The sequence below is a fragment of the Castor canadensis genome, chromosome 4 (assembly GCF_047511655.1).
Source record: "Castor canadensis chromosome 4, mCasCan1.hap1v2, whole genome shotgun sequence".
Classification (NCBI taxonomy): domain Eukaryota; kingdom Metazoa; phylum Chordata; class Mammalia; order Rodentia; family Castoridae; genus Castor; species Castor canadensis.
Window position 1 is genome coordinate 56329031 of NC_133389.1, and position 25505 is coordinate 56354535.

Here is a 25505-nt window from a genome sequence, read left to right on the forward strand (position 1 = left end):
AGGAAGGAAGGAAGGAAGGAAGGAAGGAAGGAAGGAAGGAAGGAAGGAAGGAAAGGGAAGGGAAGGGAAGGGAAGGGAAGAGAAGAAAGAAATGTCTGCCTGATTAAAATCAGGCATGTCATATCATCAAAAACTAAATATACTTTTAATCTAAGACAGAAACTGCTTTTATCTCTCTGCATCTAAGAAATATTTTTGTTTCATACATTGAACTCCTAATGACAGATGTGTTTGTTTTGCTGTCATTCTAATGGTTTTTGTCTGTATCAATTTTATATTGAAAATTATCTTCTAGAGTCACTTTCTTAAGGAAAGTTCTTATCAAGGTAAGTATGATAAAATATTAATCTAGGCAAGACAATCTAGAGTCACTTAATTCATAGAGATCGACATTTATAGCCACATTAGTGCTTTAAGAATTAAAGGTAAGTATTACTCGATATATGTTCCTAGACAGATTTGCAGAAATTAGTCCCAATCTAGAAAATAGAATGAAAGCCAGCAACTTGATTTCTAATGTTATACTCACTGCACAGAAAATTACACTGAGGAAAAGAGGTTAACAAAATGCCATGTGTGGGGTGTGGGTAACCTGAATTCTTCAAGGAACAGAGCAAAATATTAGGTTATATCACTGCTTCTCAATCCTTATTGAAAGTAGAAACCTGAGAGGCTTTGTCTGGAAAGGTCTTAGTAGTTTAACAAGTTCCTCCAATGGTTGCACTTTATAGCCAGAGTTGAGAACCATTTGACTAAATGATATAAGATTACAAATAAGTACTCTAAAAAGATGTTTATTTTTTTTCCTCTGTGTATGTCCAGTACTAATTCAGGCAAAGTTTGAACTACCCTTAACTATGGCCCTCTTTGTGAAAATTTGGTAACAAATGTTAACACATACACAAGCCTATAGATTTCCCATGAAAACCATCTATCAAAATTATACTATGAAGGCTAGGAGTGTGGCTCAGGTGGTTGAGTGCTTGCCTAGCAAACTCAATGGCCTATGTTCAAATCCCAGTACCACCAAAAAAATTATAGTATGTAAGCTAGAGCAAAAGTTATAAAGACCAAGTTTATAATGTTAAATCTTGAATTCTATTGTGCCTCCATGGACTCTTAGGATCTTAAGTGATTAAAAAACTAAATCTAATTTAAGTGAAAACTTGGAGGGAGGGTACAGAGGTGTAGCTCTGTGGCAGAGCACTTGCCTAGTTTCTGAGATCCCCTGGGTTTGATCCTCAGCATCACAAAAAAAAAAAAGAAAAGAAATGGGAGGGGGGATTTAATCAGCTAATTGGAAAAAACCAGAATAGATCTCAAATCAAGCACAATGCAGGACCCAATATCACCAAGACTTGGTTTCCCACTCTCTGTCATATTCCTTTGTTCCAGTTCTTATCCTTGCTTTCTTCTTGATGCTGATGTCACTGTCTCTGTCAATAAGCATACTCCAAGTTGGGGAAACTGCAGTTTGCAGCATCCTCATCAGAAAGGCAAAAGATGGTCTCTCCCATCTTCAGGAAAAAGAAAGGTCCTAGACAATGACTCTGATTGCCCCAGTGTAGATCACAGACTTAAACTAAAAAAGCATCTCAGAGCCAGGCACCAGTGGACACCTGTAATCCTAGCTACTCAGGAAACAGAGATCAGAAGGATTATGGTTTGGAGCCAGTCCAGACAAAGAGTTCATGAGACCCAACCTGAAAAAAACCCATCACAAAAAAAATGGCTGGTGGAGTAGCTTGAGATGTAGGCCCTGAGTTCAAGCCCCAGTACCACTAAAAAAAAAAAAAAACTCAGGACTAGCTGAGTAGCTCAAGTGGCAGAGCGTCTCCCTAACAAGTGTGAGGCCCTGAGTTCAAACACCAGCACCAAAAAAAAAAAAAAAAAAAAAAAACCCACTTAGCCAGGCACCTATGGCTCATGTCTGTAATCCTAGCTACTCCAGAGGCACAGATCAGGAGGACCACAGTTTATAGCCATCCCATGAAAATAGTTCTCAACACCCTGTGTTGAAAATGCCCAACACAAAAAAGAGCTGCCAGAGTGGCTCAAGTGATAGAGTACCTGCCTAACATGTATGAGGCCCTGAGTTCAAACCCCAGAATTGCCAAAAAGTCAAAGAATCTCAAAATATGACCCACCCAAAAATATGTCACTCAACAATCAAATTGAGTTTCAAAACATTAATAGAAAGGAAGAATTAGAGAGTAGAAGACCAATTTGAAGAAGTCTAAGTTTGAAGAAAAACTTACCTAATAGGAAGTATAGTGATTAAATTATAGATAGCGGGAGGGGGGAGAAATGACCCAAGCATTGTATGCACATATGAATAATAAAACAATAAAAATTTTTTAAAAAATAAAAATAAATTATAGATAGCCAAAGGTCATTTCAAGGACAGAGTTCTGCTTAAAGGAATGAATTTGATTTGTATTCTGAGAGCTACAAGGGTCACACAAGGATTTTAGCAAAGCAATGAGATGATCAGATTTGTTTTAGGAAGATTATTTTGACATGTGGGGATAGATTGAAGAGAATGAGTTTTAAAAATAGAAACCAATTAGATAGAGATAGCAGTTCTCCACATGAAAAGAAATCTAAACTTGTACTAAGGTAATGGAAAGACAAACAGAGATGCAAAATGGATTCAAGGGAATTTAAGAAAGTGTACTCTTCAGTAACAGGACTGGGCATGGTATGCCCCAAAAGGGAGATGATTCAGGATGACTCACTGCTTTCTACCTTGGAGCATGGTGATGCAGTTAACTAAGAGAATTCAGGAATAGAAGCAGGTTTGGAAGGAACAGATGATAAATTCTGTTTAATATATTTAATTAGAGATATCTATAGGATGAAAATGGAGACCAATCCACGCCATATAGCCAACTCCAAGTTCAACTTAATTGTAAAGTCAGTGTTAAATGGTTAGTGTACGAAAAAGGACAAAGGACAAAGGACAAAGGACAGTGAGCCAAATAACATTTCAAATAAATGCAGAGAAAAAGCAAGTAAGCAAACAGCCCCAAGTAGAACAGTGTAAAGGGTGTTCTATCCAGGAGACATGGACCCCCAAAGAGGTATTCAAATGGTAGTAAAGACAAAATGGATGCTGATCTCACTCCTTCCCAGGTCTGGTTCATGACAAGTGAAGAGAAGTGTTAGTCACTTGGCCAGGACACAACCACATGCTCTACTGAAGCTTTTTCACATTTTGACTCTCCAGCATCCAAATCCCCTTTCTACTATAGAGGAGATCCCAGTACAGATGGGGGTCGGGACTAGGGGCATGGCTCAACTGGTAGAGCAAAGCCCTGAGTTCAAGCCCCAGTACCAAGAAAAAGTGGGGGGTGGGGGGCTCTCGGCTCATCCTTGGGAGGTCATGGAACCCAAAGAAGGAACAGACTCTCCTTCCCCCAGCCCCCTTGCTTGGCATGTTGCCCAGGTTCAGCCAACTCTGTCCCACTATGGACCTTGAGGCAGTTTTGTAAGGGTGCCACAAACTTGAGAAATTCTTCACAAAATAAGCAGCATTTAAATAAGTAGGACATGGTATATTTTAATCTTAGGTATTCCGTACTTGATATCCTCTAAGCATCGATAGGGTAGGAAGGACTCCCAGTACTCACTCATCTGTAAAGGCACCATGTCCTGTTACATGAACATAATCTTCTGTCTACTCTAGTTTGATAATTTTTCAAGGGATAGGGAAGAACAATGACAATTTGGAAACAGCATTTAGTACAATTTTAAATAACACAAAGTATTTTTAACTCTAAACTATTAATTTCAACACAGAACACAGGACTAGGTACATGGCTCAAGTGGTAGAGCTTGTCTAGCAAGTGTGTGGCTCCAAGTTCAATTCCTAATACTGACAAAAAAAAAATGAGGACACAAATGGCTGAGAGTGCAGTGGTGGTCGGTGACAGGTCCAGTAGCAGTCCCCAAAGCAAACTGAGCCTGTGCCAGATGTGCATAGTGAGCCAAACAGCAGTTGCCAGGCATACTTTGGTTCCTGCCCATTTTCTGAGCCTGGCTCTTAAGCCTTTCCATTATTGCATATTTTTTCAATAACTTCCTTTTTGGCTTAAGTTAATCAAAGTTTGTTTCTGTTGTTTACAACCAAGAACTTTAACAGTTGCAAGTGAAAGCACTTTCAGGGAAGATACAGAAGATACAGTATGCTGGATGGAGTCTTTGGCTCTTTCAAGACACCTACCTTGACTGGGCATGGTAGCTAAAGCCTGTAAACCTAATTACTTGGGAGGCAGAAAAATCAGGAGAATTGTGGTTCGAGTCCAGCCTGGGCAAAAAGTTTGCAAGACCCCATCTCAACCAATGGCTAGGCATGGTGGTGCATACCTGTCATCCCCAGCTATTTGTGGAAGCACAAATAGGAGGATTACAGTTCAGGCTAACCTGGGTATAAAGTGAGACCCTATATCAAAAATAACCAAAGCAAAAAGCACTGGCAACATGACTCAAGTGGTAGAGGACCTACCTGACAAGTGCAAAGCTTGGAGTTCAACCCCCAGTACCATAGGAAAAAAAAAAAAACAACTAAATTGTAATATTGGAGTCTCACAGTTTCTAAACAAAAGGTGAAAATCCAAAGGAGAAAAATGATCAGATGAAATAAAAAGTTAAATAGTGTATGTCCGAATATACCGAAATTAAAATTGAAAGGCAAACTAAAAGACTGCATAAGAAAATGCCAAGGCATCACAGAGTTTTTCAAAATTAGGAATATCTTCATCCTTTGGCCAAGACACTGTGTTGGTTGTTTTGATTCCAATGAAAGATAAATGATATGAGACAAAATTTGCCAAAAAACTTTACTCTCTCATTATCTTATACCAAATACAGGGCCTAAAAGTACTGCCTGCCCATTTCCTACCCTCTGCCTCAAGGTGAGATTATACCATCACCTAAACATTACTGGGCTTGAAAAGTGATGAAACCCCCTTGGCAATGATTTTCTTGGGTGAGGGACAGAGGGACGGTACTTGATCTTGATAGAGAAAGCTTCTATGCAGGTGACCAGATAGGCAGGGAAGGGGGGTGAGATGAGTTAAAAAGAACATACTGTTCCTATCCATTGTTTCAGGTCAGAAATTACTATTCTAACAGCACATTTAGTTATAATTTTTTGTACCATACATGGGCTACAGAAGAAAATATTTAAAGCAAGCAGCCATGATTACTAAATGTAAATACTTTCCCCAGGAAATAAGTAGTCTTCTGTGTTTTCTCATGCTGATTATGTAGTCTGCCTCAGGAATGGGCATAAAATCCACTGTTATACTCACTGGTTGCCAGGCCCACCAGATCATGGTCACAATCTAGGCATCCAATCTGCTTATGGTAAAAAGAAAAAAATGATTTCATTGGTGTCAGGTACCGACGCTCTCCTTATCTATACAAAGACATTTTTTTGTCTCTGAATCTCATACCTCACATTTTGAACTCAACTTCACTCACAACCAAGCTTTACTTGGTCAACTTGCATACAGTTGATTATGATCACTAACACATCAAACTCCAGTGTGTGCAGTTTTTAAGCTGTGGAATCCTTTGCTATGATGGGCATCCATATTAATATGGAGAATTCCTGCATTTCCTGTAGGAAATTCAAGAGGCACAGTGGCAGAAGGCTAGTGGAAGGATGGTGTGAGAAGTCAGGGTTGCCAGCACAGAGCCATGCTGAAGCAGCCATACTAAAGAGGGCATAGGCCTAAAGGGACTGACATTTGCAAAGAATGGAAGATGAGAGCTGAGAGGCAAAGTGAGATGAACTAGTCATGGTTTCAATTTGAATGCATCACAGGTTACTGTACTGAGATGAAGTAAGGTATTGAGTGTTGCCCCAAATGGAATGACCTTTGTTATTATAATCCAGGCAGACACCTCTAACCAGCAGAGGAATGATACAGGCTCTGAATAATAGAACAATGGTTTAAGACATTTTATGCTTCAACAAAGAACACCTGCTAATAGACTGGGTCACCAGGTGAGAGTGAGGCCCACATCAGAATGGAAGTAATTAGCATTCTGGTGATCGTTTAAGGAAGCAGAGCAATATGCCTATGTAAGGCATTGCTGCTTATTCTTACACTCAAACTCACATGACACCTTTTATCTTTACACAAAAGTTTTCCATCAGCTCATTTCTATTCTATTCTCTGCAAAGCAGCAATTATAAATGGAAGCCCAGAAGGTCAAGCACTGTGTCTATCTTATTTCATGCTGTATCCCCAAAGTGTAATATAGTGCCTGATGAGTAGATATGTAAAAAACTTATTTGTGGAGCTAACGAATGAACTGATTGTTAACCCAAGTGGCAAGCATTTTATCATCATTATACTTCCCATTTTATCAAGATGTACATTAAACTTAAGAGAAAACTAATAAGATATTCTCATATCTTTTTTTAGTTCTTTTTCTTGGGCATGTGCAAAAAACCTGTCATAGATTAAGGACCTAAAGCAAACTCAAACAGTTGGAATTACAAACGGAACACTAAAAATATTATAAAAATAAAGTATATCAATACATGAAGTCTTCTAGCTCTCAGTGAGATAGGAACAAGCTCCAGATAATCATTTCATCCATAAGGGCCCTACATTTCCATTATGTACTGTATTTTGGCAGGGGTATGGATTGTATAAGAGTATAAGAACAAGAGCAGTTATGTAATTTTTAATAGAAATGTCTTGCCATTTATAGAAGAAATTTTTCTAAAATATTAATTTCCACAGATATTCCAACATTAATCTGTACAGGTACAAAATGAATACAGGGCATGTTGTTTAAAAATTCAGATTTTTAAGATGGCAACAATAGAGCATTCAACCAAATGCTGAGTCTTTCCAAGCAGGGGCCCTGGCATATTTCAGTGCAATCAAGGAGAGGTACTCAGAGGAGTGTGGGAATACACAGGAGTTACCCAGTCTAAAGACTGATCCTAAGATGGCTTCCTGGAAGAGAGAAAAACTGCTGACATTAGAGAATAAAAGACAGTGAGAATATTTCCCCTATGTGGACCTTCTCTTCAGTTTCTCAGGCCACATTTAAGTCATTTTGACTTAAATGTCAACTGTAAAAGGACACTGTGCATCCCAATAACCTATCTCTGGATCTATGACACATACTATAGTGACATGGAGGTGTGCCACCCAAAACCCCTTTCAAGGACTTGTTGCCACGCTGTTGGATATGTCAGCCCTTCTGGGGGCAGCACATATGTGATGACTGATGAAAGTGGAGTTTTAAAGGCCTAGTCATTTCACATGGCAAGACAAGCCTTGTGCGCTATTTTAGCTCCATAACTTCTCATAGGTTGAGCTCAGGTTATCTTGGTGATGTTCCAGCTCTGTTTCTCCCTCTGTCCAATTCTGCTTCTTTCCTAATGATTCTATAAGTGTTGATCCCGAGGGCACTTCTGCCCCTCCATAAGCAAACTAAACACTAAACTTCATCACAGAGTCTGCATCCCCAAGAACTAAACTGCAACTGAACCAAAAGAGCTTCCAGTACTCAGGAGGACATTTATCTGAAAATTATTGATTACATGCATATTTATAACATTTATTTATTAATCCCAAAAAATGGTGAAAATAAGGATTCTGTGTGAGAATGTCTATGGGTTAAAAACATCAACTCAATATGGACCACCATCTCATTAAAATGCATATATCACATTTTGTAGAACAGTGGGGAAAAAAAAGACATGAAAATTTGATGGGTGACATAAGAAATTCAGCAAAATCCTAGCAGGGTGTGGTGGTGCACACCTGTAATTCCAGAACTTGGGGGCTGAGGCAGGAGGATTGCAAGTTCAAGGCCAGACTGGGCTACATAGTGAGACCCTGTCTCAAAAGGTAAGGGAGGCAGCTCTGGGGATGTAACTCAGTGGTAGAGTGTTTGGCTAGTATGAGCAAGTCCCTGGATTTGATCTCCAGCACGACAAAAGGAAAAACAATTTTTTTCAGTAAAACCCTAATTAAGTTATATTTTGCATAATAACAATTCTTACCAATACATGCCTTTTAGCAAATGCTTGTGAATACTTTAAAATAATTTTATCCACTCTAAAATTTCTGTTACTCCCTCCCTCTGGAAAACTCTTCCACTTGAAGAGAAAGAACTCGATTTGAGACCTGTCACTGTAAGTAAGACAATAGAGAAGTAATTTAAACTGTTTGGACCTCATTAATAAGAAATAATAGAATAACAATAAAAACAGCATGGCACTGGCACAAAAACAGACATGAAGACCAGTGGAAAAGAATAGAGGACCCAGATATGAAGCCACACAACTATAACCAACTTGTCTTTGACAAAGGAGCTAAAAATATACGATGGAGAAACAGCAGCCTCTTCAACAAAAACTGCTGGGAAAACTGGTTAGCAGTCTGCAAAAAACTGAAACTAGATCCATTTATATCACCCTATACCAATATTAACTCAAAATGGATCAAGGATCTTAATATCAGATCCCACACTCTAAAGTTGGTACAGGAAAGACTAGGAAATACTCTGGAGTTAGTAGGTATAGGTAAGAACTTTCTCAACAAAACCCCAGCAGCACAGCAACTAAGAGATAGCATAGATAAATGGGACCTCATAAAGCTAAAAAGCTTCTGTTCATCAAAAGAAATGGTCTCTAAACTGAAGAGAACACCCACAGAGTGGGAGAAAATATTTGCCAGCTACACATCAGACAAAGGACTGATAACCAGAATATACAGGGAACTTAAAAAACTAAATTCTCCCAAAATTAATGAACCAATAAAGAAATGGGCACGTGAACTAAACAGAAATTTCTCAAAAGAAGAAATTCAAATGGCCAAAAAACACAGGAAAAAATGCTCCCCATCTCTAGCAATAAAGGAAATGCAAATTAAAACCACACTAAGATTCCACCTCACCCCTGTTAGAATAGCCATCATTAGCAACACCACCAACAACAGGTGTTGGCAAGGATGTGGGGAAAAAGGAAACCTCTTACACTGCTGGTGGGAATGTAAACTAGTACAACCACTCCGGAAAAAAATTTGGAGGCTACTTAAAAAGCTAAACATTGATCTATCATTTGATCCAGCAATACCACTCTTGGGGATATACCCAAAAGACTGTGACACAGGTTACTCCAGAGGCACCTGCACACCCATGTTTATTGCGGCACTATTCACAATAGCCAAGTTATGGAAACAGCCAAGATGCCCCAGCACTGACGAATGGATTAAGAAAATGTGGTCTCTATACACAATGGAATTTTATGCAGCCATGAAGAAGAACGAAATGTTATCATTCGCTGGTAAATGGATGGAATTGGAGAACATCATTCTGAGTGAGGTTAGCCTGGCCCAAAAGACCAAAAATCGTATGTTCTCCCTCATATGTGGACATTAGATCAAGGGCAAACACAACAAGGGGATTGGACTATGAGCACATGATAAAAGCGAGAGCACACAAGGGAGGGGTGAGGATAGGTAAGACACCTAAAAAACTAGCTAGCATTTGTTGCCCTTAATGCAGAGAAACTAAAGCAGATACCTTAAAGTAACTGAGGCCAATAGGAAAAGGGGACCAGGAACTAGAGAAAAGGTTAGATCAAAAAGAATTAACCTAGAAGGTAACACCCACGCACAGAAATCAATGTGAGTCAATGCCCTGTATAGCTATCCTTATCTCAACCAGCAAAACCCCTTGTTCCTTCCCATTATTGCTTATACTCTCTCTACAACAAAATTAGAGATAAGGGCAAAATAGTTTCTGCTGGGTATTGAGGGGGGGGAGCGGGAGGGGGTGGAGTGGGTGGTAAGGGAGGGGGTGGGGGCAGGGGGGAGAAATGAACCAAGCCTTGTATGCACATATGAATAATAAAAGAAAAATAAAAGAAAAAAAAAAGAAAAAGAAAGAATATTTACACATAAAAAAAAAAGAAAATGTAGTATCTATACACAATGGAATTTTATGCAGCCATGAAGAAGAATGAAATGTTATCATTCGCTGGTAAATGGATGGAATTGGAGAACATCATTCTGAGTGAGGTTAGCCTGGCCCAAAAGACCAAAAATCATATGTTCTCCCTCATATGTGGACATTAGATCAAGGGCAAACACAACAAGGGGATTGGACTTTGAGTACATGATAAAAGCGAGACCACACAAGGGAGGGGTGAGGATAGGTAAGACACCTAAAAAATTAGCTAGCATTTGTTGCCCTTAACGCAGAGAAACTAAAGCAGATACCTTAAAAGCAACTGAGACCAATAGGAAAAGGGGACCAGGAACTAGAGAAAAGTTTAGATCAAAAAGAATTAACCTAGAAGGTAACACACAGGCACAGGAAATTAATGTGAGTCAACTCCCTGTATAGCTATTCTTATCTCAACCAGCTAAAACACTTGTTCCTTCCTATTATTTCTTATACTTTCTCTTCAACAAAATTAGAGATAAGGGCAAAATAGTTTCTGCTGGGTATGGGTATTGAGGGTGTGGCCGGGGAGAGGGAGGGGGCGGAGTTGGTAAGGGAGGGGGTGGGGACAGGGGGGAGAATTGACCCAAGCCTTGTATGCACATATGAATAATAAAACAATTAAAAAAAAGAAATAATAGTATTTGCCCCCATAGAGTTGTGAGGAAAAAATAAAGACACTGTATGTAGCAGTCCTTTCTAAATGGCAGTTTTTTATAAACACATTAAAATATTGTATTTGCTGACTAAAACATCCACTGACTCCAGCGAAAGACCCCCTCCCCACATCAACCTTCACCTGTAATGTAAACTTCTCCAATCAGGCATTATCGTGTCTTTATTGAGTTCCTATTATGTATGAAGATCTATGCTAGGAGTTAAAGATCCAAACAAGAATAGTCAGGGAAGAATGTGAAAATTGCATGAGCTCAGGTGTCATACTATACAAAACACAATGACCTTGAGACATGTTGTGTGCAAGCATCATAATGAAAATGCTTGACATTCTTTAAATCTAAGGTTTTTTTCCTTGTTTTTCTCTTTACATTCCTTTACTTACTAAATTTCAAGAATTCCAAGAAAACATTTATTTTCTTTAATGAAAAGGTTTTTCCAACCACTGATCTTGCTATAGAACATTGTGTCCTTGGAAACAATAAACCATCCTACTCATCAATGTTTCAAGTCATGATGTAGCATAATTACAAACATATTTTTTATTCTTAACAAATGGAAAAATTGTCAGAATCTCAAGATCATGATTCCTCCTTTAACAGTCTAACTCCTCTGCAATCCAAAAGAGCATGTTCCTGGTCCTAAGTCCCTCAGACTTCTCCTTGTCAGGATGAGGTTAGACAGACCATGTATAAAAGCAAAGACTACTTTACCTAGACTAGAGTTAGACTCTCCAGGTGTGCTGTGGACCCTACCCTAATGCCTGGTAGGCTTTCCAAGGGTGTCCTGTTAGATGAAAGGGGAGGTGGCCCTGAGCACTTCTTATCAGCTTTATTGGATGAAAGAGAAGAAAAAGTAATGGAAAGAAAGAGAAGGAAAAGTAATAGGAAAGTGATCCAAAATAGATGACCACCCCCAATGGCTCATATGGTTTAAAAAACACTCTGAACCTTTCTATACTTCCCTTTGAAAGTTTTCCCCTTTAAGTCAAGTTCTACCCTACAATCTAGCTGCAGATACCTGAAAACTCCATTGTACATTAACTTCCTTTTCTCCAGAAGGGAGTGAGGGATAGCCATGAGTTTCTTGAGTCAGAGTCCAGAGAAAGCTATACAATACCTGTTTGGCCACTTTAATCATGTTTTCCTTTATGAAACTCAGTCCTGAATTTGTCAAAACAAGAAAACTATTCAGGAGGTTAAAACTTCTACTTTTTTAAAATGTGTATGCAAAACTTATTTGGGCCTGCTCATAGTGGCTGTATCCATTAAGCTGTTATTTTTAGTTTCATTTTTGGTGAGCTAAAAGAACACAAACATTCCCCAATTAATGCCCTTATTACCTCCCAAATTTAACTTTAATGAGTTGAGTTGGGTTGGGTTTAAAGATTAGATTTTGGGGAATAAGTGACACCAATATTTTATCAATAGAAAGAAAACTCCATTTGTAATCATATTGAAATAATCACAGTAGTGAATAAACAAGAAATCCAACTAGCAGCTATAGAGATTATGACACATTTCCCTGTGTCTTTGTCCTTTAGCTCTCCCACCAACATTAGAAATTTGGCCTGAGGTATTCTTAAAAGTAGAAATGATATTTGTGGGTAAAGCTTTCTAACTTCAAAAATCCCAGGCCTTTCACCATATGCCACTTGAGAGCCTACCACTCTGATAAGTTAAGGACTGAGTTGTACCTATTTGCTACCCAGAAGCCTATTTGTTTTACTTTTCAAGTCATGGCTAAATTTCCAATAGATTCAAGACTGATTGGCTGATGTCCTGACAAATAAATCTTCTCAGGCATGTCATGAACCAACATGAAAGGGAGAACATGGAAACAGAACTAACTTAGAGTTGAGCATGAGACAAGTGTCTCTAAACAAAACCCAGGCCATTGCTATAGTACCCTAATCATAAAGTGGAGGGAAAAAGAAAAGGATAACTAACAATTTTCTTCTTTTTCCTGCTGAATTTACTGTTTAGCTCCTGCCACAGCTTTCAACTTCTATACTCTGCTTATCAATGACCATCTCCATCTTCCCTGCCCTGCCACATCCCAAGTATGTGCAGCATGGACACAGTTGATAATCCCCTTTGTTTAAGCATTTTCTTTCCTTTTTTTCTCTTTGAGACAAGGTCCCAGTAGGTAGCCCAAACTGGCTTCAAACTTTCAGTCCTCCTACCTCAGCCTCCCAAGTGCTGGGATTACAGGTGTGTGTACCCCTTCTAGCTTGTTTAAGCATTTTCTTTACTATGTTTCAGAAGTTTCAGACCTTCTCATGTCCATTTCCCTTTTCATCTCCCTATCTCATCCCATCTTCTCTTTCTGCCTTCCTTTCCTAGAGTACAAGAGTTACCAGCAGGCAGAGGTGCAGGGGTGGGAAAGGAGGTATATGAAGCATCTTGGCAGAATGCCTACTGATGTCAAAGGAAACAGGATTGAGGGAGTGAGTGAGGGGAGCTACATGCTCTCAGCATATATGAGAGTGCAGGGCACTGAAGGAGATGAGGGGTGCCGCACAGCAACTGCCTGCACAAACCACAGTTGTCTGGGGTTTGAGCTTGCCTTCATGCTTGCAAAGAAGGCATTCTATCACTTGAGCCACACCTCCAGTTCATTTTGCTCTGTTATTTTGGAGATAGATCTTGAGAACTATTTGCCAGGCTGGCCTCAAATCTCAATCCTCCCATACTCAGCCTTCTAGACAGCTAAGATTACAGGCACAAGCCACCTGTTAATTGTTCCAGATTCAATTTATTTACAACCAAAACCTAGTAGGTTTTCTGTAGAAACTGACAATCTGGTTCTAAAATTTAAGTGGAAGTTCAAAGTACCTAGAACAGTCAAAACAACTTTGAAAAAGAAGAATTTATAGACTGATGTTATTTCAAGACTTATAAAACCATAGTAATCAAAACTGTGGAATTAGCATGAATAAAGATATATAGAAGGATGAATATGGTGCAAACAATGTATACACATGTACGCAAATACAAAAATGATACCTGTTGAAATTGTTCCAGGAATCGGGGGTGGGGGAATGGGGGAGCACAGTGGAGAAGGGAAATTCAAGTATGATATATTTGATACATTGTAAAAACCTTTGTAAATGCTACAATGTACCCACACCCAGCACAAAAATAAATAAATAAATAAAAGATATATAGTTCAACGGAAGAAAACTGAGAGTCCACAAACAGACAAATATATCTCAGTCAGTTCTTTTTGACAAAGGTGCCAAGGCAACACAACATTGGAGAAGAAAGATTTACCAACAATTAGTATAATTACTGCCTATTTAACGTTTGGAAAAAATGAACATTGGCCTTTTCCTCACACCATACATAAAAATAATTAGAAAACAGATAATAAACAAAACTTCAGAACTAAATTATAAAACTTTTAGAACAGAAAATCATAATGAACTTGGGTTTAGTGAAGATTTTTTTAAGTGTCTCATGAAAATATAAAATCCTCACCCAAAAAAATTAGCAAATCAAATCTGAGCGTATAAAAAAGAGAGAGATTATCCAGGTGAGCTCAATCTAATCACAAAACTCTTTAGAGGCAGAGAATTTCCTCCAAAGGGTAGCATAGATATTCAAAGGAAGAGAAGAAATTGATGTGCTATTGTGGCTTTGAAGATGGAGGTCCCTGTGCAAGGACTGGAGCCTCCCAAAGTCGACAATGACTCTTAGTCAACAGCCAGCAAGGAAGAGAACTAATTCTAATAACAAACTGAGTGAGCTTAAAAAGGAATTCTTCCCTAGAGCCTCCAGATAAGAGCCCAGACCAGACAACACTTTGCTTTTGACTTTGTAAGATCCTAAGAAGTAAACCCAGCCCAGATTGCCTGAAACTTGACCTAAAAAAAAAGCAATGGATACTGGTTTAAGCCAAAAAGGTTTACCCATGCAATCAAATATTACTCAGCAATTAAAAGGAACATTTTATTGATTAAGCAAATAAATGGAAGAATATTGAAATAATTATGCCAAATGAAAAAAAGACAAAAAAGTTTGTTGATTTCATCCCCATAAAATTCTAGAAAATACACACACTCTATATAGATAAAGCAAATTAACTGGGGATGGAATGGAGGGATTAGGGAAAGACGGATTATAAAGAGCCATGAAAAAATTTGAAGGGGTGATAATTACATTCAGTATTTTCTTTGAGGTGGTGGTTTCATGTATGGTTATAAAACTGGAGTTTTGGACCCAAGGCCCAAACTCCTGGGCTTCCACATGTCAGATGTAGTTCATGCCCCAAACACCAAATAAAGAGACATGGTGAAGGCAGAGAAAAGAGGTTTATTAACAACCTGGGTGCTCAGTAGGGAGAAGGCAGAGGAAGCACTCAGACCATCTGCACCCATCTTTGGGGTACAGACATGAGCTTTAGCTTTAAAAAGACAAAGAATGAGGGGCAAAAGCAACAGGTATGTATAAACAGTCCCAGTCACAGGTGTGGCCTGGTTCACTGCCATCTCAGCCCCAGGGTCCAGAGGAGGGTTCGGACGTTATCACTCTCATAACCTGAGGGGAGCAATTTGGTTCCCATGAGACGACTCCTGCTCCAAGGCGCAGGCACGTTATTATAGATAACTGTCCTCATCTGGAGGGGTGGTCTGTCCTGTAAGGCTCTGCTGTTCCTTAATGGAAGTTCCAGCTGTTCCTTGATTCCAAAGTGACTGCAAGAGAGAATAACTCAAAGCAAACAACAACAGGTACAAAATGGAGACAGAGATACCAATCTTCTCTCCTGTGTTTAGTTCATTCATGGGACCAAGTCAGTGCTTTTCAGCAAAAAGTTTAAGCACTTCTTACAGTCACATAGTTAAAACTCATTAAATCATAGATTTTTATACAATTTATTTAAAAAGTGAAAAACAAGTTTTTTAAATCCTCAGAAAATTTAACCTCTATGTCTGTTAAATTGACAAAATTGTGTGTACTACTATCATCTAAGTTTCTAGGAAAACAAATTTTTTAAGGTTTACAATCTATAAGACAAAATTACTCCTTTGTAACTTTCTGAACCAGCACATTTTAGCTGCCTATTATCTAGTAACTACACTATAGCCAATACCTAAGAGTTAGGAAATAAAACAAAATTTAATCAGGACAGTTAACAGCTTGCAATTTCTCATATTGTGACCTCTAAAATATCTGCTTCTCTGAACTTCTACACTGCTTTCCATCTGTTCCATGGCTCTCAGTCTTTGACTATATACTGTGGTTTGTTATGCTCTACTAATTTCTTACAGGAGTCATGTTTATTAACTTAAATCCAAAGATACTGGAAGGCCAAAAGCCAGTTTATTCATTCACTAAATATTGGCAATTCCGCCGGGCACCAGTGGCTCACACCAGTAATCCTAGCTATTCAGGAGGCAGAGATCAAGAGGATCATGGTTCAAAGCCAGCCCAGGCAAATCATTCGTGAGGCCCTATCTCAAAAAAGCCTTCATAAAAATAGGGGAGGCAGAGTGGCTCAAGGTGAAGGCCCTGAGTTCAAGAACCAGTGCCAAAAAAATTTTTTTTTTAAAAATAAATATATATATATATATTGGCAGTTCAAGTATGGTTGGTGTGAGGGATAAAAATATAATTTTCAATCTGTCTTTCTACGTTCTTGGCTGGGGCCCCCGTAGCAAAAGACAGATTAGTAAGAGAAAAAGAAATAGAAGTTTATAAACATATAGGGGAGATACATATGTATCATATACATATAGGGGAGATACACAGTGAATGAGAAATTCCCAAAGAGGTGGTTTAGCACTCTGGCTTATAATAGTATTTTCAACAAAAAAATAATAAGATTTCAGAGAAGTGATAAGACAAAGGAAAAGGATCTTGAGTCTCACAAAGCAGCAAGTATATGGGAAACAAAGGGCAGATAAAGACTAGTGAGTAAGGTTTGTCATGTAGATTCCTCTGGGGCTTTCTTCAGGCTGATAAGGGTCTGAAGTCTTACTCAGTCTGGAGATTAACTTCTGTCTTTCCTGGTAGAGAAGAGAGGAGGAACACCTTTGTAAATTCATGTTCTTTTAGACAAATAGGGAAAATCCAAGGAGTTTTTCTTATTTCTGCTCAATTGCTTTCAGCTCAAAGTAATTCTCATTCCAAAAGCATATTTTGGAGTGCCATATTCTGCTACCCTTCATTGGCATGAGAAACAAATACAAAGTGGTCCTATCTTTCCAAATTTGATTAACAGAAAAGACCAAAGAAGATAAACCTTCTGTGGGCTGCGCCACGCTGCAAGTCTCAAGCGCAAGCCCATCTGCAGCCCAAGCCCCACGAGGCCTCTAGAAGCTTGAGCCCACTAGGTAGCCTTCGCCCTTTGTCTCATAAGGATGTCCATGAATGAAAATACTAATTCACCAGTATCTCATGGCAACAGATTCAAGAACAAGAGCAAAGATGGTCCAAAAATGAGGCAGCACTAAAAAGTTAATGTGAAGCTAGGAAAAGCTTGAAAGATGACCAGATGTTTAAAAGGAGAAATGTATAGTTTCCTGGTGATGATACTTCTCTACTGCAGGAAAACTGCAACAACCAGGGCACTGTGAATTGGTCTATTGATGACATTATCAAAGGCATAAATAGCAACAATTTGGAAAGTCAACTTCAAGTTACTTAAGCAGCTAGGAAACTGTTTTCTAGGGGGAAAGTCCCTGATAGACAGCATAATCCTGGATGGTTTGATTCCAAAGTTTGCTTCTGTGTTAGTTAGCTTTCTCTTCAGTGTGACAGAACTTTAAAAGAAGATTTTATTTTAGCTCATGATTTCAGAGGTTTTAGTCCATCATGGTGGGAAGAGTTTGGTGGAGCAGAGCAGCTCACATCATGGTAGTCAGAAAGCAGAGAAGAGTGTATCTGTGTTAGCTGGCTTTCTCCTTTTTCCCCTTTCATTCCATCTGAGCTTCTAGCCCATGGGATGGTGCTGCCCACATTGAGCATGGGTCTTCCCTTTAGTTGATCCTCTTTGGAAATGCACCCAGACAGAACAGTGTTCTTTACTAATCTCCTAGACATATCTCAATCCAATCAAGTTGGGTTCAAAATTAGCCATCACAGCCTCCTTCTTGGGCAGAACTGATTATAGTCCCATTCCATTTAAATCTTCATGGGCACCCACTAACATGACTCCTGACCAAAAAAGCTGTGGTGGATGGAGGTGCTTTCCCAATATTCATTTCTGTTGGTATCTGCCCAATATCAGTGCTCACATCAGTGAACAAGTGTTCATTGAAGGTAACAGTTTTTAAGACTCAGATATCAAGTCTGGTGCCACTGACCTTCTGTTGGCTCTTCTTGAAGTTCCTGATATGTCATCTTTAACATGTGGTTACTTAATTTTACCTGGACACCTTCAGACCAATGTTGTCTTTTTTATAAGAATTCTGTACCTCTGTTGAACAATTTCTTCATATTTTAGTTCATCTCCTTCATCACAGTGATCCAGAAGTATTACCTGATAACTGGTCAGCCATTTTCTACTTTGCAGATAGTCCAAATGAACACATTGAAATGGTTGTGAAACAAGAAGTATGCCTCATCTTGAGAAGATTCTAGGAGCCACTGAATTGCCAATTGTGACTCCCACACTAAGAGCCATGGGGAATATTGTCACTAAAATAGATGAACAGATTCAGGTTATGATAGATGAGGAAGCACTTGCCATCTTGCCCCACACACTAACTAACCCCAAAACCAATATTCAGAAAAAGCTACATGGACAATGCCAAATGTCACAACTGGCCTTCAGGACCAGATACAGCAAAGTTGTGAATCACAGTTTAATCCTTTTCCTTGTTAGCATTCTAAGGCAGACTTTAAACCCAAAAAGAAGCTGTATGGACTGTGATAAATCATACAAGTGGTAGAACAGTTCAACAGATTGCATACTTCTTCATTGTGGTATAATGGAACCACTGGTAAGCCTCTTAACAACTAAGGACATCAAATTTATTCTGGTTATTCTGAATGCCACTTCAAGTATCTTTCAGGCTGTGAGAAATTAGATGAAACTGAGAGGAGGCTTGCACAAAATGAAGCTCTGCAAACTTACGAAAATGAGTTTGTATATGAGGCTTCATTAAGCTTAACTAGAAAGTACTTCTTGGTAGAGGAAGACCAAAATGTTGTATCAGAAACCACCTCTGAAGTCTAACCTTCTAAGTTCAGGATGGGACTCCTAGGACCTTTAACTTTTAGATTACACACCTGAGGCATAGCTCATTATTGTGTACTGTTCTGTATATGTTTGTTTTAATGATTCCCTACTAATAACTCTTTTTTACTGTGGTTTGTTATTGTCACCCTTTTGCTATAATGAAACTATACTTAAACAAATACATATATATTGTATGAAGTTTGCCCTCTGAAGGATTTCTTTGTGTAGTTTCCTATCTTTCAATATCCTATAAATAAAGATTAAATCCCAAATTTTCTTTTAAAAAAATTGAAAAAAAAAAAAAGGCCAGGCACTGGTGGTTCACACCTGTAATCCTAGCTACTCAGGCAGCAAAGATCAGGAGGCTCATGGTTCGAAGCCAGGCCAGGCAAATAGTTCATGAGACCGTATCTCGAAAAAAAACCTAACACAAAAAAGGTTTGGTGGAGTGGCTCAAGGTGTAGGCCTTTAGGTCAGGTCCCCATTAAAAAAAAAAAAAAAAAAAAGAAAAACACATACACACACAAACACAGAGAAAGAATATAAACTTAGTAAGTGTTCTATTAGAAGCATGTGAAATGCTCACTCTGAGAATGATTACCTCTGACTATAAAGTAGTAGAATATTTCACAAGAAGGTATAGAGATAAGAGATGCTTGGAAACTATACTGTTTTTAGAACTTTTCTGTAATTCTAAAATTAGTTCAAAATAAAAGATTTTTTTTTAAAGGGGGGGTCTTGAAAGAAGAAATGAGCATACACTGAACACCTCGGTATCAGATCCTATACTAGGCACCTTCAACTATGTCATTTTACTCATTCTCATAATAATCCTAAAAGGTCAAAGATTAATCTTCTTTTTCCTCAGAACAAAAAGTTCAAGAAACACAGTTTAATTGTTCAAAACCACTCAGAAGCTCGTATCAGGACTCAAGACGCAGACCCAGCTGATCCAAAAGTCTAACTAGCTTTTTTTGGCAGAGGCAGTACCATGAGCAAGAGCAGAGAGGCCTCAACTAACACCAACAGTCAGGTTGATTAACATTCTGGGTACACTGACAGTATTGAGAGATGCGCTTAAAAAGCTGGCTGGATTGCCAGACATGGTGACATGCACCTAGTGCCCAGGTACTCAGGAGGCTGTCAAGCAAAGATCACTTGAGCCCAGGAGTTCAAGGCAAGCCTAGCTAACAAGTGAGACCCTGTCTCAAAAAAACAAACAAAAAAAGGGCTTGAAATCATGATTTTCCTTAATAATATTAACTAAAAGCAATTTTAATACTACAAACTGCAAACAACCATTTCTTTGCCTGAACTGTCACTCCAAAGTCATCTGATTATCACAGCTACTAAATAATTAAACCTGTGTCTAATCTGAAAGACAGATAAATTCTTTTCCTTGCACTGTCAATTTGCTTTTACATGGTTCTAAATAAGCATTTGGACTGATAAAGAGGTTCCACTCAAGTTTACAGAAGCCCCAGGCTAACTCCTAACAATATTTGGGGGAAAGGGTGATTACGTAGTTAGTTATCATGGTATCTCAGACTTGTTGTCAAACTGAAGCAGATTGGCCAATAAAACTGTGTATGTAATTAAGAATCTCTGTGAAGTTTTGGGTTGGCCCATACATCTAAATATTGGTAACAGATACCATAAATAACTTGTACTTACCATATGGACTCTCCTCTTCTGAGTCACCTGAATTCAAGTGCAGATGAATATTTGCAAAATAGCTTCCTTAAAATGTGACTGGGTACTTAAAACACACTGCGTGGTAAAAATTCTACTGGATTAAATCGAAGGGTTTAGCAGCCCATCAGATCCTGAGTGATGCTGAGTTGCTCTCAGTCTATCAGTTCAACTGATGTTATGGCATATTGAGGAAGATATGTTTGGATGACTATATGTGAACCATTCTAAATTTGCTCTGGGCCACACAATGAGCTGATTAGTAGCTGATGGACCTGTTACCTCAGTTTCATTAGCAAATAGTATATAACAAAGCACCTTCATGGAGAAATCAAAATAGAATTGAAGTCTTAGTTATTAGCCATACCAGCTAGCTTCTGTGGACCTGTTCCCTCAGTATAGCTATACGTGCATAAGCCTGCACTGAGGATAAAGTGAGGTGACTGAAGTAAAAGAACTGATAACCAGAGAACTGTGCAAATAGTGCTATGGTGCTTCCCAGGGTATGGCAAGCTAGTGGTACATGACAAGATAAATTAGGCAAACCCCGCAGCATCTTCAAAGATGGGAAGATCCTTGCAATGATTATAATCCTCCTTTGAATCACATCAGTAGGTAACCCAATGTCTGTTTGAAGTTGAGTCCATAAAAACTCTCTCGAGGCTGGGGTGCAGCTCAAGAGGTAGAGTGCCTGCCTAGTAAGCACAAGGCCTTGAGTTCAAACCCCAGTACCACCAAAAAAATAAAATCTGAAGATATGTGTCTCTAGGGTAATAAATATGAAAAGTAAGACTGAGGAACCTAGGACTGTTTTGTAAGAATGAGCTTGAGTCAAAGAATTTGGAGGACTAGAACAGGACAAGATAAGTAAAGCCTATAGCAAAGAGAGCCATGACAGCAACTAAGCCAGTCCCTAAGTCACATGTGGCCTTTGTTTTTAGACAAAACCACAATGGGAACAAAAGATTTCATGGATCCCTCACAGGTTTTTAGATCAGGGAAATCTGATCTAACGAACAAATTAAGAAAAAAAGGATGTTTAGACGGAATAACTCTATGGATAGCTTAGAAATACTCAGGCAGAGATACAGCTAACATTTAACTTCCAGTAAGTCCCTTGAATAAGAGTCTATATTATAATAAAGAGCCTTTTAGAATGCAAGGGATCCTAACATTTGAGTGCTTAAAATATTCCAAGCTGTATTCTAAGTGCCTTACATGTATTACTCACCAATCTTCATTACAACCATTGAGGCAACGGTATAGTAGTAATCTCTTATCTATGGATAGAAAGACTAAGACCTAACTTGCCCAAGGCCAAAAACCAGTTGGCATTCAAAGCTAGTCAAGTTGACTTTTTCTTGGTGTGGCACTGGGGACTGAACCCAGGGCCTCATGCAAGCTAAGCGTGGCTCTACCACTTGCTCTATGCTCCCAGCCTCAAGTTGGCTTTAAACTATGCTGACCACTGAACTAACTGCTTTATGTACCAAAAAAAAAAAAAAAACTCTGCACTACAGTGGCTAAGAGAAATAAAAGAAACTAAATGAAACTTTGGCAAAGAACACAAATAAAGGCAGAATAAGAAAGGAAACTAGTGACAAAAAAGCATCAAGTTAACAAGGATCTGCTTCCCAAAGAGCAGTTAACCGTTCTAATGGAATCTGTATGGGAGGGTTAAAGAGATTCAAGAGAAGGCCAGGAATACCAAGGATGTGGTGTTAGGCAGCATGACTCCCCCAAGTTCCTGAGTAGGTGAGCAGGTAACTGTGGCTCGGAGGCTTATTTTGTGTGGGTTGCTCAGGATGTTCAATGCAAATCTATGGCCTCTGAGTAAGTCCAAATCTAACCAACCTCTACAGCTGCAGAGTGCAAAGGCACCACTTTATAAATCCTTAGTCATTTGTTCAGTTTTCCATGTTCTTATGTAGAATACAGAAGAGTCAGGGTGAACTAATTCTAGTTTCATATTTAACTGTGGGTTTATAGATAAAATAGTCTCCTTGGCTTCAGGTTTTTCCAACTATTAAACGATGATAGTACCTAATCTCTCAGGACTATGCAAGGATTAAATAAAATAAAATATGTAGGAAGCGTAACACAGTACAACATGTACTATTCAAAAAATGTTAGCTCCACCCCTTTGCCCAAGCTTTATTACCAAGAATTCTAACTAAACATATAGAAGGAAAATGATGGGGGGGGGCCCACAGGGCTGGAGATGTAGAGCACTTGCCTAGCATATACAAGGCCCTGGGTTCAATCTTAGAAGTTAAAAAAATAATATGAAAAACTCATTATTAAGACATCTTAAAATATGTGAGTTCCTCAGGTCAGCTGGGTAAAACTGAGTGGTAACAGTGCTAAAGTTCAATGCTCACACTGTTTTGTTCTCATAAGGTGTGCCACTGTTATACTTTGCAGAGTCACCTTTTATTCAACAAAGAGCCTAATAATTAAACAGGTGTTATGAACACTTCAGTACAACCAAGAGGCAGAGGTGACACTAGAACTCCTGCCACTTGAATACAGGACTCACTGAATGAAAATACTTTTTCTCTCTCAGGACCAGTATTCATGATTCAAAAATAAAAGTCAAAAACTTGGTAAGGATAAAATCTTCCAAAAATGATACAAAATCTCTAAATACCACAAGAAGCTGAAAAGGATTTCAAGTGAGATTGTGAAAAGTTTGCTTGAAGCTTAATATATTTTTCATTTTAAATAAGTTAGAATACTTCTATAAACACAAACTTAAGCTTCTGATATTATCCTCACACCCTCAAAAGATAAACAAACTTCAAAAGTAATATATTTTTCTTTGACAACATCAGTAAATAGATTGGCAAGCTTGTCAAAGAGTCATTTCAGTCTTTTTCCTTAGTAGCTAAATATGTGTGGACAATTTACCAACAGTATAAATGCTTTTCTCAAATGCTAAGTGAAAGATAGACACAGTAGATTCTACATTGTATGGTTACATTTATATGAAATTCTAAAAAAGCAAAACTAATGACAGAAAGCAAATCACTGTTTGCCAAGGATGGGAAGGAGGGACTGACCTCAAAGGGACATGACAAGTTCTGGGGCAAGGGGATGTTCTGTAGGGTGACTATGGTAGTCAGCAGACAATGTGTGTTTTCAAAACTCACGGAACTCTGCACTAGAAACTGGAAAATTTTATTACATGAAGACAATACTTCGTTTTTTTAAAAAGGTAATGCATAATAAATGAGCATACTTTTCAATCATTCATTTCAGTCAAAACATTTTACCTGGTAAGAGTTTGGGTGCAGTTCAATAATAGAGCACTTGCCTACTGTGAGGCCCTAAGTTCTATCCTCAGCACTGCAAAAAAATAGTACAAAAATATTTGTAGAAAATAATATAAGTATTTTTTCACAATAAGCAGTGCTTACTTTTTTAACGTTTTTGTAGGATATGTCTTTAATTATCTTATAACAAAACACAGCTTAAAAAGTGACTTTGCAATTAAAGTATTCCAAAACTGCATCAATATACTGATACAATACTTGGCAGGCCACAGGATATTTTTTTCTGGAACTTAACATTATAACAGAGGTTACAAGTTCAGATGCTACAGGGGTCAAGTAGATAACAAAAGTAAAGAACTATACAAATGATCTCTGAACGTAATCTTGGTAGATAACGTTCAGTGAGCGGATGGAGAACATCATAATGTGGAAAACTAGAGAGCATTTAACCTTTTATGGTCCTGCCGGGAGATGCCAAGAAAGAACTCAAGCTTCAGGGTAGCCAGAGCTTCTGATGTTTACAGAAGCAGGAATCTGGATTTTCATGTGAAATTTGCTGACTTTTCAGAATGAGGGTACCTTTTTTTTTTTTAAAACATACCATATTGGCCAAATACATACCTCCATAGGCAGGATCATAACCTGTGATCCACAGTATATGTTTTCTAAACTTGTTCAATAGCATACTCGGCCTTTGTCCAAACTGCTGGCTTTAATTGTAGAGTCTAGGAAAATGTGGGGTATTTGTGTAACTAAAGAATAATTCATCTCAAAATTACATGAGGGATAGTCAATTTTGGTCACTGTTCTGAAAAGTCAAGTCCTATTTACATTTCTAAACATGTAGGTTGGTAATATAAGAAATAATGAGTTAGAATGAAGGAAGGGAATGAGGATACACTGAAGAAAGCACTACTTCAGCTATGATCAGTCAGTGTCCAGACTCTAGAGCAATAAAATAATTCACATGCTGAAATTTGAGAACTTCATTGCCCCAACTGGTCCAACCTGGCTGTAAATTTCGAGCAAACAATTCCAAACATTCCCCATCTGGCTTGATGTAGTCTTTTAGAACCTCTGTCCAAAAAAGAGAGAAGAAGAAAAAAAAAAAAAGAAACACAAAATTACTATTAAGAAAGAAGTCAATTTCCTTTTAGCAGGGAAGAGCAGAAGATCATTTTAAATATCATTTTTTAAATGATACTGCATTTTTTAAAAGACAGCAAATTAATGTCAAGCATTTCATCACAGGTCTGGCTATTTATAATCAGAAAGCCAATGAGACAAGCACGTGTGAGACAGGAGCAATACCATCAGAACTCTCACTAGTACTGATTTATTGGTTTTCATTTGTAGATGAGAAGTGAGAGATTTTAACACCCACATAGGTGACTTTTCAGTTTTCCAATACTGCTGACATATCTCCTGAGAACTTCATTTTTTAATAAATGTAATCCATGCATAAAAAAACTCTATAGAGAAACAATACAAAGATAGACCACTTTTTAAATGAAGATAAAACATAATTCTCTTTTTAGGACAAACTGTAGTGAAGAACAGTGAATGAAGAGTTGGACAGAAATATACTCAGAACAAATAACTAAAGTCCTCATAGCTATAACTTGGTAGTACTAAGACTATTCTCTCATGTTCAAATAATAGATCTTTCTTTGCTTAAAATTTCACCAT

At 38.3% G+C, this 25505-nt stretch overlaps 1 protein-coding gene and 1 pseudogene across 5 annotated transcripts in view; one reads left to right on the forward strand and one right to left on the reverse strand.

Annotated features, from left to right (window-relative positions):
- The first annotated feature begins 17026 nt into the window (after window positions 1–17026).
- On the forward strand, window positions 17027–18962 carry LOC109681006 (importin subunit alpha-1-like; annotated as a pseudogene).
- Window positions 18963–23705: 4743 nt separating this feature from the next.
- The window catches only part of Mettl4 (methyltransferase 4, N6-adenosine), a 39896-nt gene continuing 38096 nt past the window's right edge, over window positions 23706–25505 (reverse strand). For 4 of the 5 annotated variants that reach the window (XM_074070215.1, XM_074070214.1, XM_074070216.1 and 1 more), the window contains exon 9: window positions 23706–24893. In XM_074070215.1, coding sequence (XP_073926316.1) covers window positions 24748–24893 — 146 coding nt within the window. In that variant the 3' untranslated portion in view covers window positions 23706–24747. The remainder of the gene's footprint in view (window positions 24894–25505) is intronic. The other variant, XM_074070218.1, reaches the window with a different exon arrangement.